Consider the following 20524-nt stretch of genomic DNA (forward strand, 5'->3'; position numbering starts at 1 on the left):
ACCAATGGGCTTGGAGAGGGTAGGCCACGCTGCGTTTCCCAGAGGCCTGGTGGCGCCTGGCACCCGCCTTCTCTGCCACTCAGAGCGCTGTAGCTGCCGGAAGCAGTTCCGCAGTGGCTGCCGGGATCGTGGTGATGTGGCCCCCCCGCTTCCCCCCTCCCCACCCCGGGATGTCGGAAGAAACCAGGCAGAGCAAATTGGCTGCGGCCAAGAAAAAGGTAAAGCGCTCCGGGTCGCGGCCCCTTGACCCCACCCGAGCTCCTCCGACGGCCGGACCATGACCAGAGTCCGAGCCTTTCCCGAGACACACGGGAAGAACCCCTCAGCGCCCTGGGCTCCCCAGTAAAGTCTTCTCAGCCAGCCCCGCCCCCTCAACAACCCAGCCCCCCGCCCGTCCGCCCGGTCGCTCCTGGCTGACTTTGGCCAGTGACTTCAGGGTCTTTCGTCCCCCAGCTCCGAACCAGAGCTCCCTGGGCCCCTGTCTCCAGGGACCTCGCTCCTGGCCCTGTATTCTCATCCCCCGCAGCTCCCCGGAGCGGCGAGGCGGGCGTTGGTAGTGTGGAGTGGAATGTAGTTACGTCACAGGCCCCCTCGAAACTGTCATTACTATCCGGAGGCCGGTCTTGGAGCGTCCCTCCTGCTCACCTAAAGTCGTCAGCCCTTTTCCTGTTTCTGGGGGGAGCACCTATTTCCACCTGGAAGGGAGCTCGAGTACGGAGACGATTCGGGCGCCCACAGCCCTTTAACTTAGCCGTTACTGTGAGCACAGGACACTGTCAGTGTCTCTGGCTGACATGGAAGAACGGGTGTGGGTTGGGTTGGGATTTTTTAGTGTTCCACTCGATAAGAGACTGAAATGTCTCTGGACATTTGCAAAATGCATGTTTACTGTGGGTCAGTTTTTTGGGAAACTGAACAGCTTCCAGTCGGCTTCTCAGACTAGGTGGTGAGCACTACAGGGTAAACATGAGGCATCTCTCAGAAGCATCCCTTTCCCATGAGCCTTTTGAGACACTAACATAAAAGTCAGGCATGGCGTTTTCATAGATTTGTCAGAATCTTCCCTCTGCAGTAAAACCTTCTCTCTGAAATGATGCTTAGGTTGGGCTTCCCTGTTCTCGTGTTCACGAAGGCTGGCCTTCGTGAGTTCTTCCCCCGTGTTAGGTTGTAAAAGTTTTAGGAAGTACTGCCGTGTTGGTAAAGGGCCCCAGTGGGGTTTGGCATGTAGCTAAGTTGTTAGGGTGTTTGTTTAGTGTATGCAAGGGCCGGTTAGTTGGCAAGAGTATTTGCCTAACACGTATGAGTTCTGGGTGGGTCCCAACACTGCCTGAACTGGGCAAGACAATGCAAGCCTGTATCCCAAGACTCGGGGTAGAGGCAGAAGGATCAGAACTTCAAGGTTATTTTTGTCTTTATATGGAGTTTGAGGCCAGCATGGTATATGTAATATTCCATCTTTACAAAAAAAAATGGTTGGGGCTGGCGAGATAGCTCAGCAGGTAAAGCACTTGTTGGCTCTTGGAGAGGACTTAGGTTTAACTCCTGTCACCCACGTGTCAGCTAGCATTCATCTGTAACTCCAGTTCCAGAGATTCTGTATGACGCCCTCTTCTGGCCACCTAGGTTACCGCATGTACACTACGTACAGATAGATATGTAAGCAAAAACTCATAAAATAAAAATAATCTTTTTTATTAAATTAGATTAATTAATTTTTTTGTTTTTGAGAAGTGTCTATGTACTCCTGACTGTACTGGAACTCACTGTGTAGACCAGGCTAACCTCAAACTCACAGAGATCCACACCTGCCACTGCCTCCCTAGTCCTGGGATGAAAGTTGTGGGCTACTATGCCCAGCAATCTCTTTTTTTTTTTAATGGAAACTATATATGCTCAGTAGTAAAGTACTGGTGTCTCATGCATATCGCTCCAAGTTCAGCTTCCAGTAGTACCATACGCACGTGCACACACACACACACACACACACACACAAAGACAAAAAAAGAAAGAAAAGAGAAAGAAAAAGCCATTGACTTGAGGTTTTATTGACAGTACTTTGGCTTTTGAGAATAAGATGGTTCGTTTATTTTATTTATTGTGTGGTAAAGTATTGCCACACAAGCAGAAGAACTTGAATTTGGATTTCTTAGAACCCACATAAAACCAGAAATGGCAGCATGAATCTGTAACCCCAGGTGTTTTCTGGCTAGATGGAAGGTAGAGACTGAACTCATAGGAACAGAAGGGCTACCTAGCCTGCTGTGTTTGCTGACAAGAGACCTGTCTCAAAGTGGAAGAGACTGTCCTCTGACACTCTTGTGTGCACCATGATATACCCAGGGACCCTCTCCCAGTATACAGACATACATGTGCATGACACACACACAGAGACACGCACGCACATACATATTTTGAAGATGGAATTTTTGGATTTCACTTCCAGCACCCACGATGACTGACAGTAATCTGAGACTCCAGTTCAAGGGTTCTGACACCAACTTCTGACTTCTGTGTGCATCACTACACCCAGTGCACATATATACACACATGTGGGCAAAATATTCATGCACATAAAATAAACTTAAAAATAAGTAAGAATAAAGACATGATCCTGCTTTGTATCCTTCACCGGCTTGGAACTTGCTGTGTAGACCAGGCTAGTTTAACTCATCACTCCGTCTGCCTCTCCTTTGAGTGCTAGGATTAAGGGTGTGTACCACCATGCTCAGCAAGATAAAATGTTTTGAAAAAAGGAAGGGGTTTTAAGGTTCAGTGTATAGTTTTTGTCTGCTGGTTCATTTGTTTGTTTGTTGTCTTATTCTGAGACTGGGTATTGCTGTGTAGCCAAGGCTGGCTTCAAAGTCTCATTTCTCTTGCCTGTCCCTTCCAGGAGTTGGGATTACAGATAGGGGAGAACACACCCAGCTAGTTCTTACCTGCTGAATGTTTACTCTCTGATTGCTACCTCTAGATTTTCCCTTGGGAGCTGCAAACCCCAGAGCTGGGAATCAGAAGATTGAGTTTAAATTCTGTGTCTGCTTCTGTGTCTGTGTGTGTGTGTGTGCACGCATGCGTGTGTGTTGCTGGGGATGGAACTCAGGGCCTCTTGAGTGCTAGGCAAGTATTTTCCACTGAGCTACATTCCTAACCCAATTACTGCCTTCTTAGCCATTTCTTCGGCCATTAAAACGTCATTATGATATCTTGTAGAATTGTGGTACTATTACATAAGACTTATGTATTTAAGAGTATTTTTATTAAAAATGCATGGGAGGGAGCTGGGCATGAAGTTCAGCTGGGAAAGTACTTGCCTTGCTTGCCCAAAGCCCTAGGTTTGCTCTCCATTACTGTATAAACAAGGTATGGTGGCACATATCTGTAATTCTAGAGCTTTTAGAGGTTGAGTCTTCCATATCTACATAGTGGGTTGGAGTTCACCCTGGGATACATAAAACCCTGTCTCAAACAAACAATGCATACAGAAACACCACACAAGAACTGCTTAATAAACTGGAATTCCAGCTGGAATGGAGACTGTGAGTATGGGACAAACGGCTTTCATGAGTAGTTGTTCTCTTTTTCACAGTTGAGAGAGTATCAGCAGAAGAACAGCCCTGGTGTTCCTGCAGGAGCAAAGAAGAAAAAAAAGATTAAAAATGGCAGTAGCCCTGAGAAAACCACCGCCAGTGATTGTCAGTCACCAGAGGATGTGAGTCTGGGTTGCAGAGTCCTGGGGATGGGGTGGAGAGGGCTGTGGTTCAGGTGGAAGTGTCAGTGATGGTTAAAATTTCTGGCTTTGAGGACTAGGAGCCTAGTTCAATGGTAATGAATTAAGCCTCACTTGGAAAGAGACCCTGGGTTTTATCTCAGCACAGAAAAATAAAGTAAAATCTGGGTCTGAATCCTATCTCTCCATCTGCTAGAAATATGATAAGATTTAGGGCAAGTTGTATGAACATTTTGAGCTTCTTCTTACATATCTATAAAATAGCAGCAATATTGTTTAATGTATATTTATAAAATTTAAATGAACTTAGTTGCTGTTGTTTTTATGTTAATTCCCCAAATAGAGAGCCTGCTTGGAGTAAATAGTGATTCAGCATTAGATGCTGCTTAATTTTCTTGGTTTGTGGGTAGAAACCATGCCAGAGGGAACATCATTTGTTCTCAGGCTTTCCTAAGAGGAAGCAACAGTAAGAGAAGATCTAAGTTTTAAGTCCATCTTTGTCATGAGCTTGCTGGGTTTCTTCAGGAAAGTCACCACACAGTTTATCTGACAAGATGATGGTGGACTCACTTGGTGTCTTACAGACTTGCTTTTCAGCTGGATGATAGCAGTATAAGAGAAGTCTTAGCTGAGAGTCTGGTTTTGAAGGTGGTCATGGGTTTTGGGGCTTTTCAGATTGTTCCTGCAATCCTGGGTCTGTAGAAAGGGTCTCAATGTTGAGTTGCTGCAGTGGTCAAGCAAGTTGATTGCATCTCTTGGGGGACTCTTATTTACTCTGAGGGCTGCAGCTTACGAAGCAGCAAGTGGCGGTTTGGACAGATGGTGCAGGCCCTGGGTGCTAATCTCTGCTCTTTGAGTGTTCCATTTCCTTGACCGGTTCTCTTCTTCCCGCCCTGACTTTCTTGCCTTTCTCCCCCTGCCCTTGTTTTTCCTTCTCGCCTGCTATAGATTCAGGACATTCTGAAGGTGTTGGTGTCCGACCTTAACCGTTCCAATGGGGTCTCACTCCCCCCATTAGACAAGAGGAAGGTGAGGCAGTGTCGAGACTCCCTCTGGCTTGCTCTCCCAGCCATGCATGCTCCAGAGGCTTCCCTGCTTTGGGGAACCTCTGCCACTGGCTTATTTTATGTTGTCTCAGTTAACCCTTAGCCCCCATGTCTGCTTCGTCAACTGCTTGCTTGATTGGGATTCTTTTTTCTTTCTCCGTATCATTTCTCATCCTGGAGAAGGAGTTGAGACCCACCTTGAAAGTTACAGCTGACTGAAGAGATAACTTTCAGATGAGGTGTGAGTTGTGGGCTTCTGAACGCCCAGCATGGTGCTGTTAGACTGGGACAGGTGGAAACAAAACACCTTTTGGGCTTGCCCTCTGGGCATCTGTCTCCAAAAGACCAGACCATGGAAACGTGCAATTCTTTTTTATGATTCATCTTGCTTTGAAACTTAGGAACATAAGGTTATGAGAAAGTGAATTTGCATTATAGTTTCTGGAATTAAGACTTTTTTTCTAAGAAACTAAATGGGCAGTGGTGGCACACACCATTAATCCCAGTGAGTGAGCTCCAGGACAGCCAGGGCTACACAGGAAACCCTGCCTCGTGGGTGTGGGGGAGAAAGAAACTGTCAGAGGTAAAGTTAACTAACAAATAAATGACCAGGAGACTGCCCGCTGTGTCTTTGAAAAATCAGTGGGCCCTTGATAGGAAAGGCTCTGGTAAACAGTGACAAAAGTAGACGAACACCCAGGTGTACTGGCACATGCCCATAAAGCCCAGTGCTCGGGAGACTGAGACACGTGGATAAGTCCCAAGATAGCCTGGGCTACATAGTGAGACCCTGTCTCACACAAATACCAGATTACCTGAGCCAGATGCAATGCTGTGTGACATCCAGGATGCCTCATGTAGTAACAGATGCTTCCCAGTGGACTTGAGGCTGGAGAAGGGGCATTCGCGGCTATCTGATGATGAAAGATGGTTCCTGTTCATCCACATGGAGAGCTGGGGAGCAGAGGAGCAGGGAGCTCACAGGCAGGCACCTTTCAGAGACACAGGGAGTCTGGGTGGCACAGAACCTGTGTGTGCAGGGCTTGGAGATGGCCTCCTGGGCGTGACTTTAGTCCTTGTTTCAGTTAACACTTGCCAAACAAAAGGAGCAGGCTTTTGTCCAACTGAAGGAGTGGCCTGAGCCAAGGCCACATCCTTTTGGAGCTGAGTGTGGATTGAGGACTCTTTTTCAGCTACTAGCGCTGCTCCTGGCCAGATGTTGCAGTGTGCTCAGGGGCTGTGCTCCATCTCTCAGTTCATTTGCTGTGCTCAGGAGTCAGTCACACTGAGAGCCTGGGCCTCAGTTTCCTCACTGGAAAAATTAATCTGAGTACCCAGCCCCCTTTCCTGGTGTTTCTGAAAACTTTCTTGAATCAGTAACGGATTTTCCAAACCAGGAATGAAGGAGAATGGTGTCTTCTGAGCAGAGAAGATACAGGAAGTTATAGAAAGATAAGTCTTTCTGGCGTGGTGGTGCCTTTAATCCCTGGATCTCTGTGAGTTCAAGGCCAGCCTGGTCTACAGAGTGAGTTCCAGGACAACCAAAGAGACACAGAGAAACCCTGTCTCGAAAAAAACGAAAACAAAAACATAGTTTCTAATTGGCTGGGATGTTTTAAAAACTCCATGTTTAGCCGTAAGACTTAAAATTGGGGAGTTATTTGGTGCTCATTAGCCGTGTGTGGTGTCTTATCCGTTCCTGAGATGCCCCAAGGGACCCAGAGCCTAGGAGGGTTCTGTCACTTAGTGGCACACTCCCTGACTGTCTGTGTCCCTGCTCTTACTGGTTATATTCAACTGTAGAACTGTCAAGGCAACATGTATGGTAATTCCAAGCTGATAGTCACATGGGATTCCAGGGACTTGGCCACAGTAACCCTGCAGAGCGAGGCTCACCCTTGTTCTTCAAGGTTCTCGATCGCTCAGTGGAGGAAATTTGGTCAGCGTTCAGGAGGCTGAGACTCAAGGCTCAGAAAGCAGGCAGCCCGTCTTTGGACAAAGGCATGGCCATTGCCTCCCAGACCAGTCTTGCTGGGCAGGCATGGGCTCCCTGACTCTCACCCTTTGGCTTCCTATTCTCTGCCCGTCTAGCTTATTGGACATTAGAAGACCTCTAAACCAGAGACATTTTGTTTTGTCTTGTTTTTCAAGACAGGATTTCTCTGTGTAGCCCTGGCTGCCCTTGAACTCAGAAATCCACCTGCCTCTGCCCCCCACCCCCAGTGCTGGGATTAAAGGTGTGTGTTACCACCACCCAGCCAGAGACATATTCTAAAGTAAGTCCTAAACCACTGGGCATGGTGGTGGCACATACTCAGTGAGTTCGAGGCCAGCCTGCAGCCTGGTCTACAGAGTTAAGTTCCAGGACATTCAGAACTGGATAGTAAAACCCTGTCTCAAAAATATGTGTGTGTGTAAGAGTGAGGTTTAAGCCTGAGGAGTGACTGGGTACAGCTGGTAAAGCAGATGGTTCCCACAGGGGAAGTAAGGAGGTTTCCACAAACTGCCACATTCTGAATCCCTGGCTGCTGTTCCTAGGAAGGTCATCTGATCTCCAGGATGCTGCAAGCCAAAAGGCAACCATTGGTCTCTGCTTTAATTAACAAACATAGCCAGTGTGTAGTTCGGGAGAAGGGAAGGCAGGAAAGCAAGAGGAGAGGGGTGAATGGTTATGTTGACCATGGTGACTAGTCCATCCCAGGAGCAGGCCGTAGTCAGGGTCACATTTGGTACAGGCTGGCTCTCTGGCTCCTGGACTTGGACACTTCCTGCTGTGGCTTCCACAGGTCAGAGCTCCAGAGGGAACAAGGTCTTCGGGTGTTCAGGAAGGAGACCCTGCAGCCTTTGCTTTGAGCTTTGGTCTTCAAAATGCTCCTCAGTGGCCTGAGGCCTGGGCAGGCCGTGTCTGTCCCCAGTAGCTCCCAGCATGTGCGACTGTCCTGTGACTGCTGCTCTCCTACCCTGCTTGCCCCATCATCTCATGTCCATGGCAGCGAGGCTCCTTGTGGTCGTCTAATGCCCCTGCTCTGTTCTATGACAGGCGCCCACAGACTGTGCTGCTCCTGCACCGCCAACTGCTGATGATGACACTATGTTTCTTGGTGTTGTCCCTTCCCCTGATGCTGACCTCACCAGCATGGCATCACCTCAGGTTTGTGCTTTTTCCCTTTTGCTTGCTGCGCTCCTGTCTGCTTGCCAAGGACTTTACCTTCTCCGAATTCTCTTCTCTCTTCTGGTAGCTTGGTCCAGGTGCTGCTCCTGGAGCCTGATGTGGGGAGGCTTGGGGAGATGGGTGTTGATGAGCTTGGCCTACCTCATCCCTGGTGATGATAAGCAGAAACTGAGTAGTGACCTGATTTGTTTCTACCCATACAGAGCCACGACGCTGGCAATTGTTCTAACCTCATGGAGGAGACCAAGTAAGCGTTCTCTACTGAGGGAGTCAGGGCAGGCCTCTGTCCACGAGTCGGGTTCCTATCAAGCCACCTGCACCCCTGACCTTCTGTCTCCTTCCTTAGGACTTTCTCATCAACTGAGAGTCTGCGACAACTTTCTCAACAGCTCAATGGGCTTGTGTCTGAGGTACCGCAGGATTGGGGTCCAGAGAGAAGGTAGAGGGGAAAGAAAAGCATGGTAGAAGCTGAAGCAGGGATTCTCAGGAGACTGACTCATGAGAGGATCCTGGCAGACTCAGAAGACAGATTTGGACCCTGACGGCTGATGTGATTTTATCCTGGTGTAGAAAGTGCAAGATGACTGCTGTTGAGGGCAGGGGCTGAGCCGTGGCGGGATGAGAACCATGAGGGGTGTGAGAAGAGAGGTCTAAGGTCGGCAGGAGAGCAGATTCTGCTAGTTGAGGGGAAAGTAAGGAGGCTGGAGGGATTAGACATTGAGGGTGACAGAGCATCTCCATGTGAGATGTTGTCTCTCCTAGACTACATCCTACATCAATGGGGAGGGCCTCGTGTCTTCCAACATGAAGGAACTGGAGGTGAGTAGCCGTGGAACATGACTCAGACCCTTTAAGCCAACCACCTATCTCCTTGTACAGTGGGACTTGAGTGCCCACTGCCAGCCGAGACAGCCCACCACCCCCAACCCTAATGATGCTCTCTCTACCTTTCCCCCCTCCCTCCTCCAACTCCTCCTCTCTGCATGCGCCTCAGAGCCGGTACCAAGAGCTAGCCGGAGCCCTGGACTCCAGCTATGTAACAAACAAACAACTCAGTAGCACGATAGAGGAATTGGTAAGAGTCCAGTGGGGTCCCTGATTCCTTCTGCCAGTCCTGGGCTTCAGTTTCCCCTTGGGGCTCTGAAGAGAGACACTGGGAGCCCCTGGGGCGAAAGGGTAACGGGAGATCTGGGGGCCTCAGTCTCAGCTGGAGGCAGCAAGAGCATAGAGAATGCAGCATGGTTCTTCTTGCTGCTCCCACCTCTTTCTGTACTCTAGACTCCCAGAGTGAGTCCTCACCACACTTGTCCTGAGCTTAGTGCCTCCAGTGGAAGAGAACACAAACCCAGTTGGTTTTCAGGCGCTCCATGTCTTGCCCTGGCTTAGGTCCTAATTTTCTTTTTGATTTTGGCCACAGTACTCCCTGGGTTTGAGTTTCCTGTTGAGGCAGAGTTGGAGAGTGTCAGAGCCCTCTTTCCACTCTTAAGTGGCAAGAATTTAAAGACTTAGCTGGGTGGTGGTGGTGGTGCACGCCTTTAATCCCCAGCACTCAGGAGGCAGAGGCAGGTGGATCTCTGTGAGTTCAAGGCCAGCCTTGTCTATTAGAGCGAGTTCCAGGACAGCTAAGGCTATTACAAACTGAAACCCTGTCTCAAAACACCCCCCCACAAAAAAAAAATTTAAAGGTTTACTGAGCCGGGTGGTGGTGGCATACTCCTTTAATCCCAGCACTTGGGAGGCAGAGGCAGGCGGATCTCTGTGGGTTCAAAGCCAGCCTGGTCTACAAGAGCGAGTTCCAGGACAGGCTCCAAAACTACAGAGAAACTGTCTTGGGGGAAAAAAAGAAGACTTACTGAACTGTCAGAACAAAGTACTCTCCCGTTCCTCTCTTGGCTGTACAAGATACAGTCAGTTCTTAACTCTGCACACTGTTCCAAGTTGGCAGAGGGTAGTCTTCTTTCTCAAACTTGTTTCTAGAGTTACTGTTCTTTAACTTAGACCCAGATTCAGACCTCTGTGGCATAGTTGTAATTGAGAGGCAGTCAAGACACAAACTGAAGTTTCCTTGGAAACTTGAGTAGTTTGTTGGTTCATGAGCCCCTGGGATTCTGAGCTCCTTTTTCAAATCCATCCCCCTGCTCTGTCTTGGTCTGGGATGGCATAAAAGAGACCAGCCCCAGTCACCTTCCTTTGACTCTTCCCACAGAAACAACAGAACCAAGATACTCTGGATCAACTGGAAAAAGTACTGTGGTTTCTGCGTTTGCTCTTTTCTTGGCTGATGGGGTTGGGGGGAGGCCTTAGAGCTACAGGCCTTGATCTTGCTTGCTTCCCTCTTGGAGAAGACTCACCCCACAGGGTGTCCTCCTGCATGATAACCTGGCTTCATGGTGGATCTGTCCTGGGCCACTGATGGTTTTCTGGGGGCTCGTCCCTGCTGGGATTCTGCATCCCTGCTAAGAGCTGCACTTCCCATGCCCATAGGAGAAGAAGGATTATCAGCAGAAGCTGGCAAAGGAGCAGGGAGCTCTCAGGGAACAACTGCAGGTGAGTGGCCTGCATGGTGTCCCTATGTCCCCCAGAGAGCATGTCTCTCTTTTCTTTCAGCACTTTTGGACTTTTCTCCCAAAGGTTCACATTCAGACCATAGGCATCCTGGTGTCTGAGAAGGCAGAATTACAGACCGCCCTGGCCCACACGCAGCAAGCAGCCAGGCAGAAAGCAGGTAGGATCAGGGCACCCTTCAGCCTTATGCTGATGCCTTGGCAGCCCTGAGGGAGGGTCCCTAGGGCTCCATCTAGACCACTCTTATTTCAGGAGAGTCAGAGGATCTCGCCAACCGTCTACAGTCTTCTCGACAGCGTGTGGGAGAGCTAGAGCGGACGTTGTCTACTGTGTCAACGCAACAGAAACAAGCAGACAGGGTAAGACAACCCCTCTGGCCATCAGCAGCTTCCTGGTGGACAGTAAGCTTAAAGTGCTCTTCTGCACGGTCCAGTGTCTTGCTGCTGACAACCCAGCATGGACTGTTTGTTGCTGCTTTTGTTGTGTGGTTGGAAGAAGTAAACTGGGGATGAGTCCACAGCTGTGTAACTGGGGACTATGCGAGTGAGCTCAGGTGGGAATCATTTTGCTTCTGTCCCCTCTGAGTTTTGGAGTGTGTGAATAGACCGTCAGTTCAGAGGAGAGCACAAGATCCAAACGGAAGTTAATTTTCCTCCTCTTATCTACAGCCCCCAGGGAGAAAGTGCCTAGAGATTTAGACACCCCAAAGTGCTCAAGTCCCACCCCTGCTAAGTGACTTCAGGCCAACACTTTTGTATACTGTGTTTCTGCCCTGTGGGGATGACAGCAACTGTTCTTGATGGGTGTGAGATTGGTGGATTAGCAGTGGTGTCTGGTGAAGTGTTCAGTGAACAAATTAACACCAATAGTGTCTGAGAGTTCTGGCCAATCGTGGTCTGTTGTGAATGCCTTGGCCTCCATATGCTAAAATCAGTCTTAAGCCAATACATCCTGGTCTCAGTCTTTTTCCTCTGCCTACTTCATCTTAAGGAATTCTTTTTTGTTTGTTTGTTTTTGTTATTTTGTTTTTTCAGGACAGGGTTTCTCTGTGTAACCTTACCTGTCCTGGAACTCTGTAGACCAGGCTGGCCTCAAGGATCTGCCTGCCTCTGCCTCCCAAGTGCTAGGGTTAGAGGTGCAAACCACCACCACCTGGTACAAGAGTTCTCTTATCTATCTATCCATCTATCTAGTTTTTCAAGTCAGGGTTTCTCTTTAGCTTTGGAGCTTGTTTTGGAACTTGCTCTGTAGACCAGACTGGCCTTGAACTCAGAGATCCACCTGTCTCTGCCTCCCAAATGCTGAGATTAAAGGTGTGAGCCTCCACCGTCCAGTTTATTTCTATTTTTAAGGTTTATTTACTTTTAGTGTGTGTGTGTGTATTGCTTGCATATGCACTACACGCATAGCTGATGCCTGTAGAGGGCAGAAGGCTCTTGGATCTCCTGGCACTGGGTCTGTCATGTTGGTGCTGAGAACCAAACCAGGTTTTTCTTTTTTGGTTATTGTTGTTTTGTTTTTGCTTTTTGTTTTTTGAGACAGGGTCTCTGTGTTGCCCTGGATGGCCTGGAACTCACAGAGATACCTCTGTTTCCTGAGTGATGGCATGTAAAGTGTTGTCCCACCACTGCCTGGTTCAGGAGTTCTTATTTAAAAACAACAACAAAAACAAAACAAAACAAAAAAACTAGAAAAAAAAAAACCCAAAGGAGTTAGCTGGGAAGTGGCCTTTAATCCCAGCATTTGGTAGACAGGGGCAGGTGGATCTCTGAGTTTGAGGCCAGCCTGATCTACAGAGAGAGCTACAGGATAGCCAGGGCTACACAGAGAAACCCTGTCTTGAAATTCCCACCTTTGCCCCAAAAAAGGAGTTACCAGGGAGGCATGGTGGTGAATATCTTTAATCCCAGTACTATGGAGGCAGAGGCAGGTTGATGTCTGCAAGTTGAGGCCAGTCTGGTCTACATACTGAGTTATAGGACAACCAGGCCAGGGCTATATAGAAAGACCCTGCCTCAAAAAAAATTATAAATAATTTTTTAGAAAAAAGAGTGAGCCAGATGGAGTGGCACATGCCTGTAATTCCAGCACTTGAAAGAGAAAGGCCAGCCCCATCTGCTTGAAACTCTTCTCATAAAACCAGAATGAATGCTGGGCACCAGGAGGCTGAGGCAGGAGGGTTCAAGGCCACCTTGGGCTATAGTGTAAATTCTAGTCTTGCCTGGTTGCTTAGACCCTGCTTCAGAAGAAAAAAATAAAAGAGAGCCAAGGTGTTATTGGTCAGTGGTAGAGTAATTGACTGGCCTGTACAAGGACTTGAGTTTGATCCCTAGCCTTGTAAAAAAATTATTGTTGTTAATTAAAAACAAAAATGGAGTAGGGGCATAGAGATGGCTCAGTGGTTAAGAGTATTGACTGCTCTTCCAGAGGTCCTGGTTTCAATTCCCAGCACCTACACGGCAGTTCATAAATGTATGTAACTCAACAAGTTTCAGTGAATCCAACTCCCTCACAAAGACATGAAGGTCAAACACCAATGCATTAATAAAATAAAATAAAATAAAAAACAAGACTAGAGAGATGGTTTAGCAGATAAGAGCACAGGCTGCTCTTCCAGATGATCCAGGTTTAATACCCAGTACTCACATGGTGGTTTATAACTGCCTGTAATTCATGCTGTGGAGCATAGACATATATGTAGGCAAAACACCAATACATGTAAAATAAATAAAAGTTAAAAAAAAATTAAAAAAATAAACCAACCCTGAAGGCTATAACTGGACCTTTGGTCCCAGCTATTGGGGAGGCCAAGTCAGGAAGATCATCTAAACACAGGAGTTTGAAGCGAGCTAGGAAAACATAGTGTGACCCAATCTTAAAAATAAAACAACGCTGGGTATGGTGGCGCACACCTTTAATCCCAGCACTCTGAAGGCAGACACAGTGGGATCTCTGAGTTTGAAGCCAGCCTGGTCTGCGGAATGAGTTCCAGGACAGCCAAGGCTACACAGAGAAACTCTATCTTAAAAAAACCAACCAACCAAACAAACACACAGAAACACAAATGAGACCACAGGCCTAGAAATGCCTTGTGATAATGTTAAGTGTGACTAAAGAGAGGAAATGTCACTGTGGAATATCACTGGGTCCATTGGTGTTGTGTCAGCTGTCTCTTCAGCCTGCCAGGTCCAGACTCAGCTTTCTTTATCTGCAGTACAACAAGGACCTAACCAAAGAGCGAGATGCCCTCAAGCTGGAGTTGTACAAGAACAAGTAAGAATGGGAAGGAGGTTGGGCCTTCTGCAGCCTTTTGCAGGGAATGGAGGGTCAGAGGAGACGGGTTTGGGCTTGTGTAAGCTGTGCTCTTGTCCTAGCCGTGCTCCCAACTCAAGGTGTGGCCTGTTACTTGTGTCTTGATGCTGTGTCTGTGGCTTAGTGGCAAGGCTCATACGTTACTCAAAAATGTGGTCCTTTCTTTTTTTGGTTCCTTCCTTTCTGCACTGCCTCTTTGGCCATAGCAAAAATAACGAAGATCTGAGGCAGCAGAACTCAGAACTGGAAGAGAAACTTAGAATCTTGGTGGCGGAAAAAGCAGCTGCACAGTTGGGGGTGGAGGAGCTGCAGAAGAAGCTGGAAATGTCGGAGCTGCTGCTGCAACAGGTGATAGGTGCAGCCCACACCCCTAAGCCCCAGGCACACAGTCTCAGCATCCTTGTAAGCGACCTGTAGCCAAGCACTGGACAGTTTGAAGCCTTCTCCTAGCCTGCTATAGAATTCTTTGCTAAATGTTCAGCAGTGGAGCCCTGACCATACCTGTGGAGTCATAATCTTAACTGGTCACTGGTATGGCTGTTAAATTTTTATTTTTTGAGATGTATTGCTTGAAAAAAGATTGTTTTTGTTTCTTTATTTATTCATGTTGTTGAGTCAGAGACAGTAGCCAGGGTGACTTTGAACTTATGGTAGTCTGCTTACCTTAGCCTTCCAACTGCTGAGGTTGCAGGCATGAGCCACCATGCCCAGCTGAAAAGCCACCATTCTGTTTCATTTAAATGAAATCTATGCAGGAGGCTGCTTACCGCTTCCAGACACTTTTCTCATATGGCAATGACCCTGAGTTGTTCTTTAGTCCTAGCTCACACTCTTGTGGGGAGCACTGCAGTGGAACCCCTCGTTTTCCTTCTACAGTTCTCTAGCCAGTCTGAGGCCTCCGATAGTAACCAGCAGCTACAACATGTCATGGAGGAGCGGGCTCAGCTAGAGACCCACGTAGGCCAGGTGAGGATTTGTGAGGGGAGAAGAGGGGACAATCCCAGGTGGCCGTGAGAACCAGGGCAGCCCTTGGTAACTTGTGTGTTGACTGATACAGCTGATGGAGTCGCTGAAACAGCTCCAGATGGAGAGAGACCAGTATGCAGAGACCCTGAAAGGAGAGAGTGCCATGTGGCAGCAGAGGGTGCAGCAGATGGCAGAGCAGGTGAGGCCTGTCCCTGGATCTCAGCTCTTCCTGAGCAGCAGTGGAGCGCAGCTGACGGGCTAAGGGCCTCGATTTTGCAGAGGTGGGACTGGGAGTGGATGGTGCCGGGGATCTCCAGCTTTTTCCCTGTGCCTTTGGGCAGGTGCACACACTGAAGGAAGAGAAGGAACACAGAGAAAGTCAGGTACAGGAGCTGGAGGCCAGCTTGGCGGAACTCAGGAGTCAGACGGGTGAGTGGGGCGAGGGTGACCTGAGAGCAGAAGTGGGCCCAAGGCCATAAAGGTGGCTTCCGTTGCCCTGGGGAGGCAGGTGGGTACATGGGCATTGTAGCAGAGGACAAGCGGGCTCTGCAAGGAGATGGCAAGTTTGTCATCCCTCTGAGCATGTGTCCTTCTGTGCAAAGCAGGGTGGCATGCCACTGCTACCCCAGCAGGTGGCTGAGCATCACAGAACTGTACTAGAGTGGCTTGAAATGCTTGCCCGGTCTGAGACCCTGACAGAAAAGAAGCCAGGGCTTGGGGCAGGAGCCTGACTCCAGCTCACAATGGAGCCTGTCTGAGAAGTCAAGTGTCTGTGCCTGCTTTCTTTCTCAGAGGAGCCACCACCCCCACAGCCTCCAGCTGGGCCCTCCGAGGTGGAAGAGCGGCTGCAGGGAGAGGTTGAGCAGCTGCAGAAGGAACTGGAGAAGCTGACGGGACAACTGAGGGCCCAGGTACAGGACAATGAAAGCCTGAGCCTCCTAAACCGGGAGCAGGAGGAGCGGCTGCTGGAGCTGGAGCGGGCCGCAGAGCGCTGGAGTGAGCAGGCAGAGGAGCGCAAGCAGATCCTGGAGAGCATGCAGAGTGACCGCACCACCATCAGCAGAGCGCTGTCACAGAACCGCGAGCTAAAGGAGCAGTTGGCTGAGCTGCAGAACGGCTTTGTCAGGCTGGTGCGGAGCTTGCAGGCCCTCCCTACTCAGGCAACACACTCACCCCTTCTGGTGATGGGCTGGGGATGGGGTGCTGTCCACCTCCCGTGAGGCCTGTGGGAATGATCCAGCAGCCTTCCCTGCTCTGGGGGAGGAGGTACTCATACAGGTCTGGGCACCCTAGCCACATTGGGTCCTTATGACAGCTGCTTTCTGTCCAGACCAATGAGAACATGGAGATTACCAGTGCGCTGCAGTCAGAGCAGCACGTCAAGAAAGAGCTGGCCAAGAAGTTGGGCGAGCTGCAGGAGAGGCTGGGAGAGCTAAAAGAGACAGTAAGGCCTACCACATGTGGTGCCAGCCACTGGATGTGGGGGTAGGGGTGGGGGTGCAAGGCCCATCACAGATTAGCTGCAGCCTGTGGACAGGCTTGCAAATCAGCCTATGACTGTTCTGTTATAGATTATAGAACCTGGGCCAAGGCCAGAGCTGACTCTTTTTTTTTTTTAATTTTGCTTTCTAAAATATTTATTTATTTATTATATATACAACGTTCCTTCCATGCATGCTTGCACACCAGAAGAAGGCACCAAATCCCATTATAGATGACTGTGATCCACTATGTGGTTGCTTTGACTTGAACTTGGGTCCTCTGGAAGAGCAGTCGGTGCTCTTAACCTCTGAGCCATCACTCCAGCTCCTCAGAACTGATTCTTCATAGTTGAAGGTTATACAAGGCTGGATTCACATCCATTTGTTCAAACGCTTCCCATCACCAAACCTGTTTACTAAACTTAAAAGATGAGTTTCCTCATAGAAGTGTTGGAAGTTAAATAAGAAAATGTGCATAAACTAGTGGGCACTAGTGGTTTGTGCAGAACAATATGTGTTGATTCCATCTGCTTTTCCATATGTGAGGGAGGCCTAAAGTGGCGGAAAAGGTGACTGGGCGCCCAGGTTTGGGCCCAGATGTGGAAGCTAGCCCCTGCCAGTCCTCAGGCCTAGCCTTCCTGCAGGTGGAGCTGAAGAGCCAAGAAGCACAGGGTCTGCAGGAGCAGCGAGACCAGTGTCTGTCCCACCTGCAGCAGTACGCTGCCGCCTACCAACAGCACTTGGCTGCCTATGAGCAGCTGACCTCCGAGAAGGAGGCACTGCACAAGCAGCTTCTACTGCAGACACAGCTCATGGACCAGTTGCAGCATGAGGAGGTACAGGGCAAGATGGCCGCTGAAATTGCCCGCCAGGAGTTGCAAAAGACCCAGGTAAGGCAGTCACTGAGGCTGGGCCCCAGTGGGAGAACCTGGCCACCTCTGTACCTTCTCACTCTTTCCTTGCCCCTTAGGAGCGCCTGGAAGCCACCAGCCAGGAGAACCAGCAGCTCCAGGCCCAGCTGAGCCTCTTGGCTCTCCCTGGGGAAGGTAAGACCATACAGGAGAGGGAGACCCAGACTCTTAACAGAACTGAGCGGACATCTTTGGAGAAGCTTTCAGAATGCTTGGGCATTTTCTAGTCAGTGGCTGGCCCCAGGGTATACAGTGGGGGCACAGAGGTGGGGTCCTGAAGTGTTTTCCCTTAGCCCACTGTCTACTTGCTGGGATTGTTAGAAGAGGCAACCTACTGTCTATTCCCAGGAGATGTGGAGGAGGAGGAGGAGGCTCCTCGGCCTAGTCTGACTATCCCAGAAGACCTAGACAGTAAAGAGGCCATGGTGAGTTGGCCTGTGCCCTGCCCCTTCTCTTCCCTGCCTCTGTGGTCCCTAAGTTTCCTGTCCTCTCATTTCTTTTGATTACCACGTTGTGCCTGGGAGCCTATGGTCAGACACTCTCCCATCTGGGAATAGGTGCTCCCACTCTACCTCCCTGCCGCCTCTTTCCTGAGCATCTTCCTAAGAAGCACAACTCCTTCTTGTGTGCAGGTGGCGTTCTTTAACACAGCTATAGCCAGTGCTGAGGAGAAGCAGGCCCAACTACGCATGCAGTTGAAAGAGCAAAAGGCACGTTGCCGGAGCTTGGCTCACCTGGCAGCTCCAGTCCAAAGTAAGCTCGAAAAGGAGGCAGTGGTTCCCAGGAGTGTGAGTGACTCTGTGTCTGAGGAGAGCAACCAGGCCCTACATGTAGCCATGGAGAAGCTGCAGGTGAGTGTGTCTTTGGGGGCTGGGAGGATGGGGCCAGCCAGGGCTCCTGAGTCTCTGAGACCTCTATCTTGGCTCCAGAGTCGCTTCTTGGAGGTCATGCAGGAGAAAGTAGAGCTCAAGGAGAGGGTAGAGGAACTTGAACATTGCTGCATCCAGCTTTCTGGAGAGACGGACACCATTGGTGAGGCAGAGCCCAGCCTAAGGCAGTTGGGGCTACACATGGGGCAGACTGGGTGAGCCTCGGTGACTGAGCATTGTCCATCTGCCTGCCATCCCCACAGGAGAGTACATTGCTCTCTACCAAAACCAGAGGGCAGTGCTAAAGGCTCGGCACTTGGAGAAGGAGGAATACATTAACAGGCTAGCCCAGGACAAGGAGGAGATGAAGGTAAGCCCCACACTTCTGTGGTCTAGGCCCCATCTAGGCTGGGCTGGGACACTCAATTTATTGAGTGCTTTTACCTTCAGGTAAAGCTGCTAGAGTTACAGGAGCTGGTGTTGAGGCTTGTGAATGAGCGCAATGATTGGCAGAGCAAATTCCTGGCAGTCTCTCAGAACCCTGCTGATGTGCCCACCCCAGTGCCCACGGGCTCCCAGGAATTTGGAGCTGCTGAGCAGCAGGGTGGTGAGTATAGGAGCCCTTGGCTTGGGCAGGCACAACGGGAAGAACCGCCTTTGCATGCAGAACCCTGACACCCCTCTCCCCTTTCTCTAAAGACCTTAGGGAGGTGAGCCTGGCTGACAGTGTAGAGACTACACAAGGAGATGCTGGGGCGCCTGCTCCCCCTGAGAACCATACTGCACAGCAGATCATGCAGCTGCTGCGTGAGATCCAGAATCCCCAGGAGCGTCCAGGCCTGGGCAGCAACCCTTGCATCCCCTTTTTCTACCGTGCTGATGAGAATGACGAAGTGAAAATCATGGTTGTTTAAAAGACTGGCAGCCAAAGCCTCACCACGGGCAGCCAAAGGTTCTGCCCCAACCCACCCTCTCAGTCACCCTTATCCTTATAATAATAAGGTCATATCCACCCCCTCCAGGGGCTGAGGAAGTAGCTCAGTTGGTAGAGTGCTTGTCTGCCACGCACATAACCATGGGTTCTGTCCCCAACACTCTTGAAACTGGTGATGCTTGGAATTCAAGCACTTGGGAAGTGGAGGCAGGAGAATCAAACACCCTCATCTAGCTAGTAAGTTTGAGGCCACAGTAAGCTACACTGAGACCCTGTCTGAGAAAAAAAAAAAAAAAGACTCAGATGATCAGACTTCCTATATTACTGTGGGATACAAATGGGGACAGTCTGTGCCCTTTGGCCAGGGTGGTTTTACTTTCTAAACTCCTGTTAGAGAAAGAACACTGGACTTGGTGACTGAACAGATTGGGTAGCTGATGGCTTCCTGACGAAGTTGTCTTGAATTGAGGGCCTCAGTCCTTACTCTAGACACTGGGACAGAACAATTTGGCAGCATTTTCATGGCCAGGTACAGCATAGTCTGGCAGGTGCAATCTGGCCTTCAGCAGGGCTCCTTTATTTTACCATCTCTCATTTCTTTCCACCCTCCTTTTTATCTTTATTTTCTTTAGACAGTATCCCAAGCTAACCCTGAACTCATTACACATTGACCTTGTGATTCTCCTGCCTCAGCACTGTGCCTGGTATCTAGCAGTGCTAAGTAGCCATTCTACCAAATTGATATACACACCCATCACTATCTACCTTTCTGCGTGGTAGTGCTGGGGATGGAACCCAGGGCCCAGCACATCCCTAGACCAACTCCCATCTTCTTAGAGGCACTTTAGGGCAGTGGGGATGGGCAACATTTCCATGGTCCCCAGGCAGTTGGGATAACTGTCTCTGGAAAGCATCCCACTTAGGAGGGCTTCCATCTTTTTAGAGGCACTTTGGGACAGGGAGAGTGGGTACTATTCTCTCAGGCCTTATGACAATTGGGGTAACTGTACACTAAGCAGGATAGAGGCTGCTGGGGGGAGCTTCCCCTCCCCTGGTGTACATATTGTACCTCTGTACCATTTTGTATATTCCGGGGTAGGGACACCCCCTGTATCATAGTGGAGGTTGGAGCTGGCAAGTGGGGAGGTGGTTCTAATTATCACTTGGGGCTGGGAAACTTATTTATTGGTAGTATAGGACAGAAGACAGGAGGCGGAGATGGGGTTGTGGCACCCTGCTGATGCAGCTCCTCTTTATTTTGCTTTTTACTTGGGAAATAAATGGATTTAGCCATACTACTGGGCCTAGGGTGTTCCTGTCACTGGGTTCTGGGGTTAGCCTGAGGTTGTAACCAAGTGGAGCCTAAGGTCTGACGTGCTTAGCAGGTATGCTGTATTGTTTATATACTGCTTACTGAAGCTGAGGGATCCCAGTGAGAGTGTCATGGGGTTACAGTCAAGACTGACCTATATGGCCGGGCGGTGGTGGCGCACGCCTTTAATCCCAGCACTCGGGAGGCAGAGGCAGGCGGATCTCTGAGT

The 20524-nt window shown here is 49.6% G+C and overlaps 1 protein-coding gene across 5 annotated transcripts; it reads left to right on the forward strand.

Moving 5' to 3' along the window:
* The first annotated feature begins 102 nt into the window (after positions 1–102).
* On the forward strand, positions 103–20296 carry LOC121462609 (golgin subfamily A member 2). Of its 5 annotated transcripts, XM_041674280.1 has the most exons (27): positions 103–218; positions 3587–3709; positions 4676–4756; positions 7814–7924; positions 8149–8192; positions 8292–8355; positions 8708–8764; positions 8940–9020; positions 10152–10190; positions 10430–10492; positions 10577–10670; positions 10763–10869; positions 13725–13783; positions 14029–14170; positions 14699–14788; positions 14880–14987; positions 15130–15217; positions 15581–15918; positions 16119–16232; positions 16914–17159; positions 17240–17315; positions 17529–17605; positions 17813–18031; positions 18110–18212; positions 18313–18419; positions 18500–18656; positions 18749–20296. In XM_041674280.1, exons 1-27 carry the CDS (start codon positions 135–137, stop codon positions 18961–18963), a joined length of 3087 nt encoding a protein of 1028 aa, XP_041530214.1. In that variant the 5' UTR covers positions 103–134; the 3' UTR covers positions 18964–20296. The 5 variants fall into 5 exon arrangements, with proteins under 5 accessions (XP_041530214.1, XP_041530216.1, XP_041530215.1 ...); XM_041674282.1 differs by lacking the exon at positions 8940–9020; XM_041674281.1 differs by lacking the exon at positions 4676–4756.
* The last annotated feature ends 228 nt before the right edge of the window (positions 20297–20524 follow it).

Source organism: Microtus oregoni, unplaced genomic scaffold (genome assembly GCF_018167655.1).
Source record: "Microtus oregoni isolate MIOR12 unplaced genomic scaffold, Mior012 000025F_ref0000491, whole genome shotgun sequence".
In the NCBI taxonomy this organism is placed as follows: Eukaryota; Metazoa; Chordata; class Mammalia; order Rodentia; family Cricetidae; genus Microtus; species Microtus oregoni.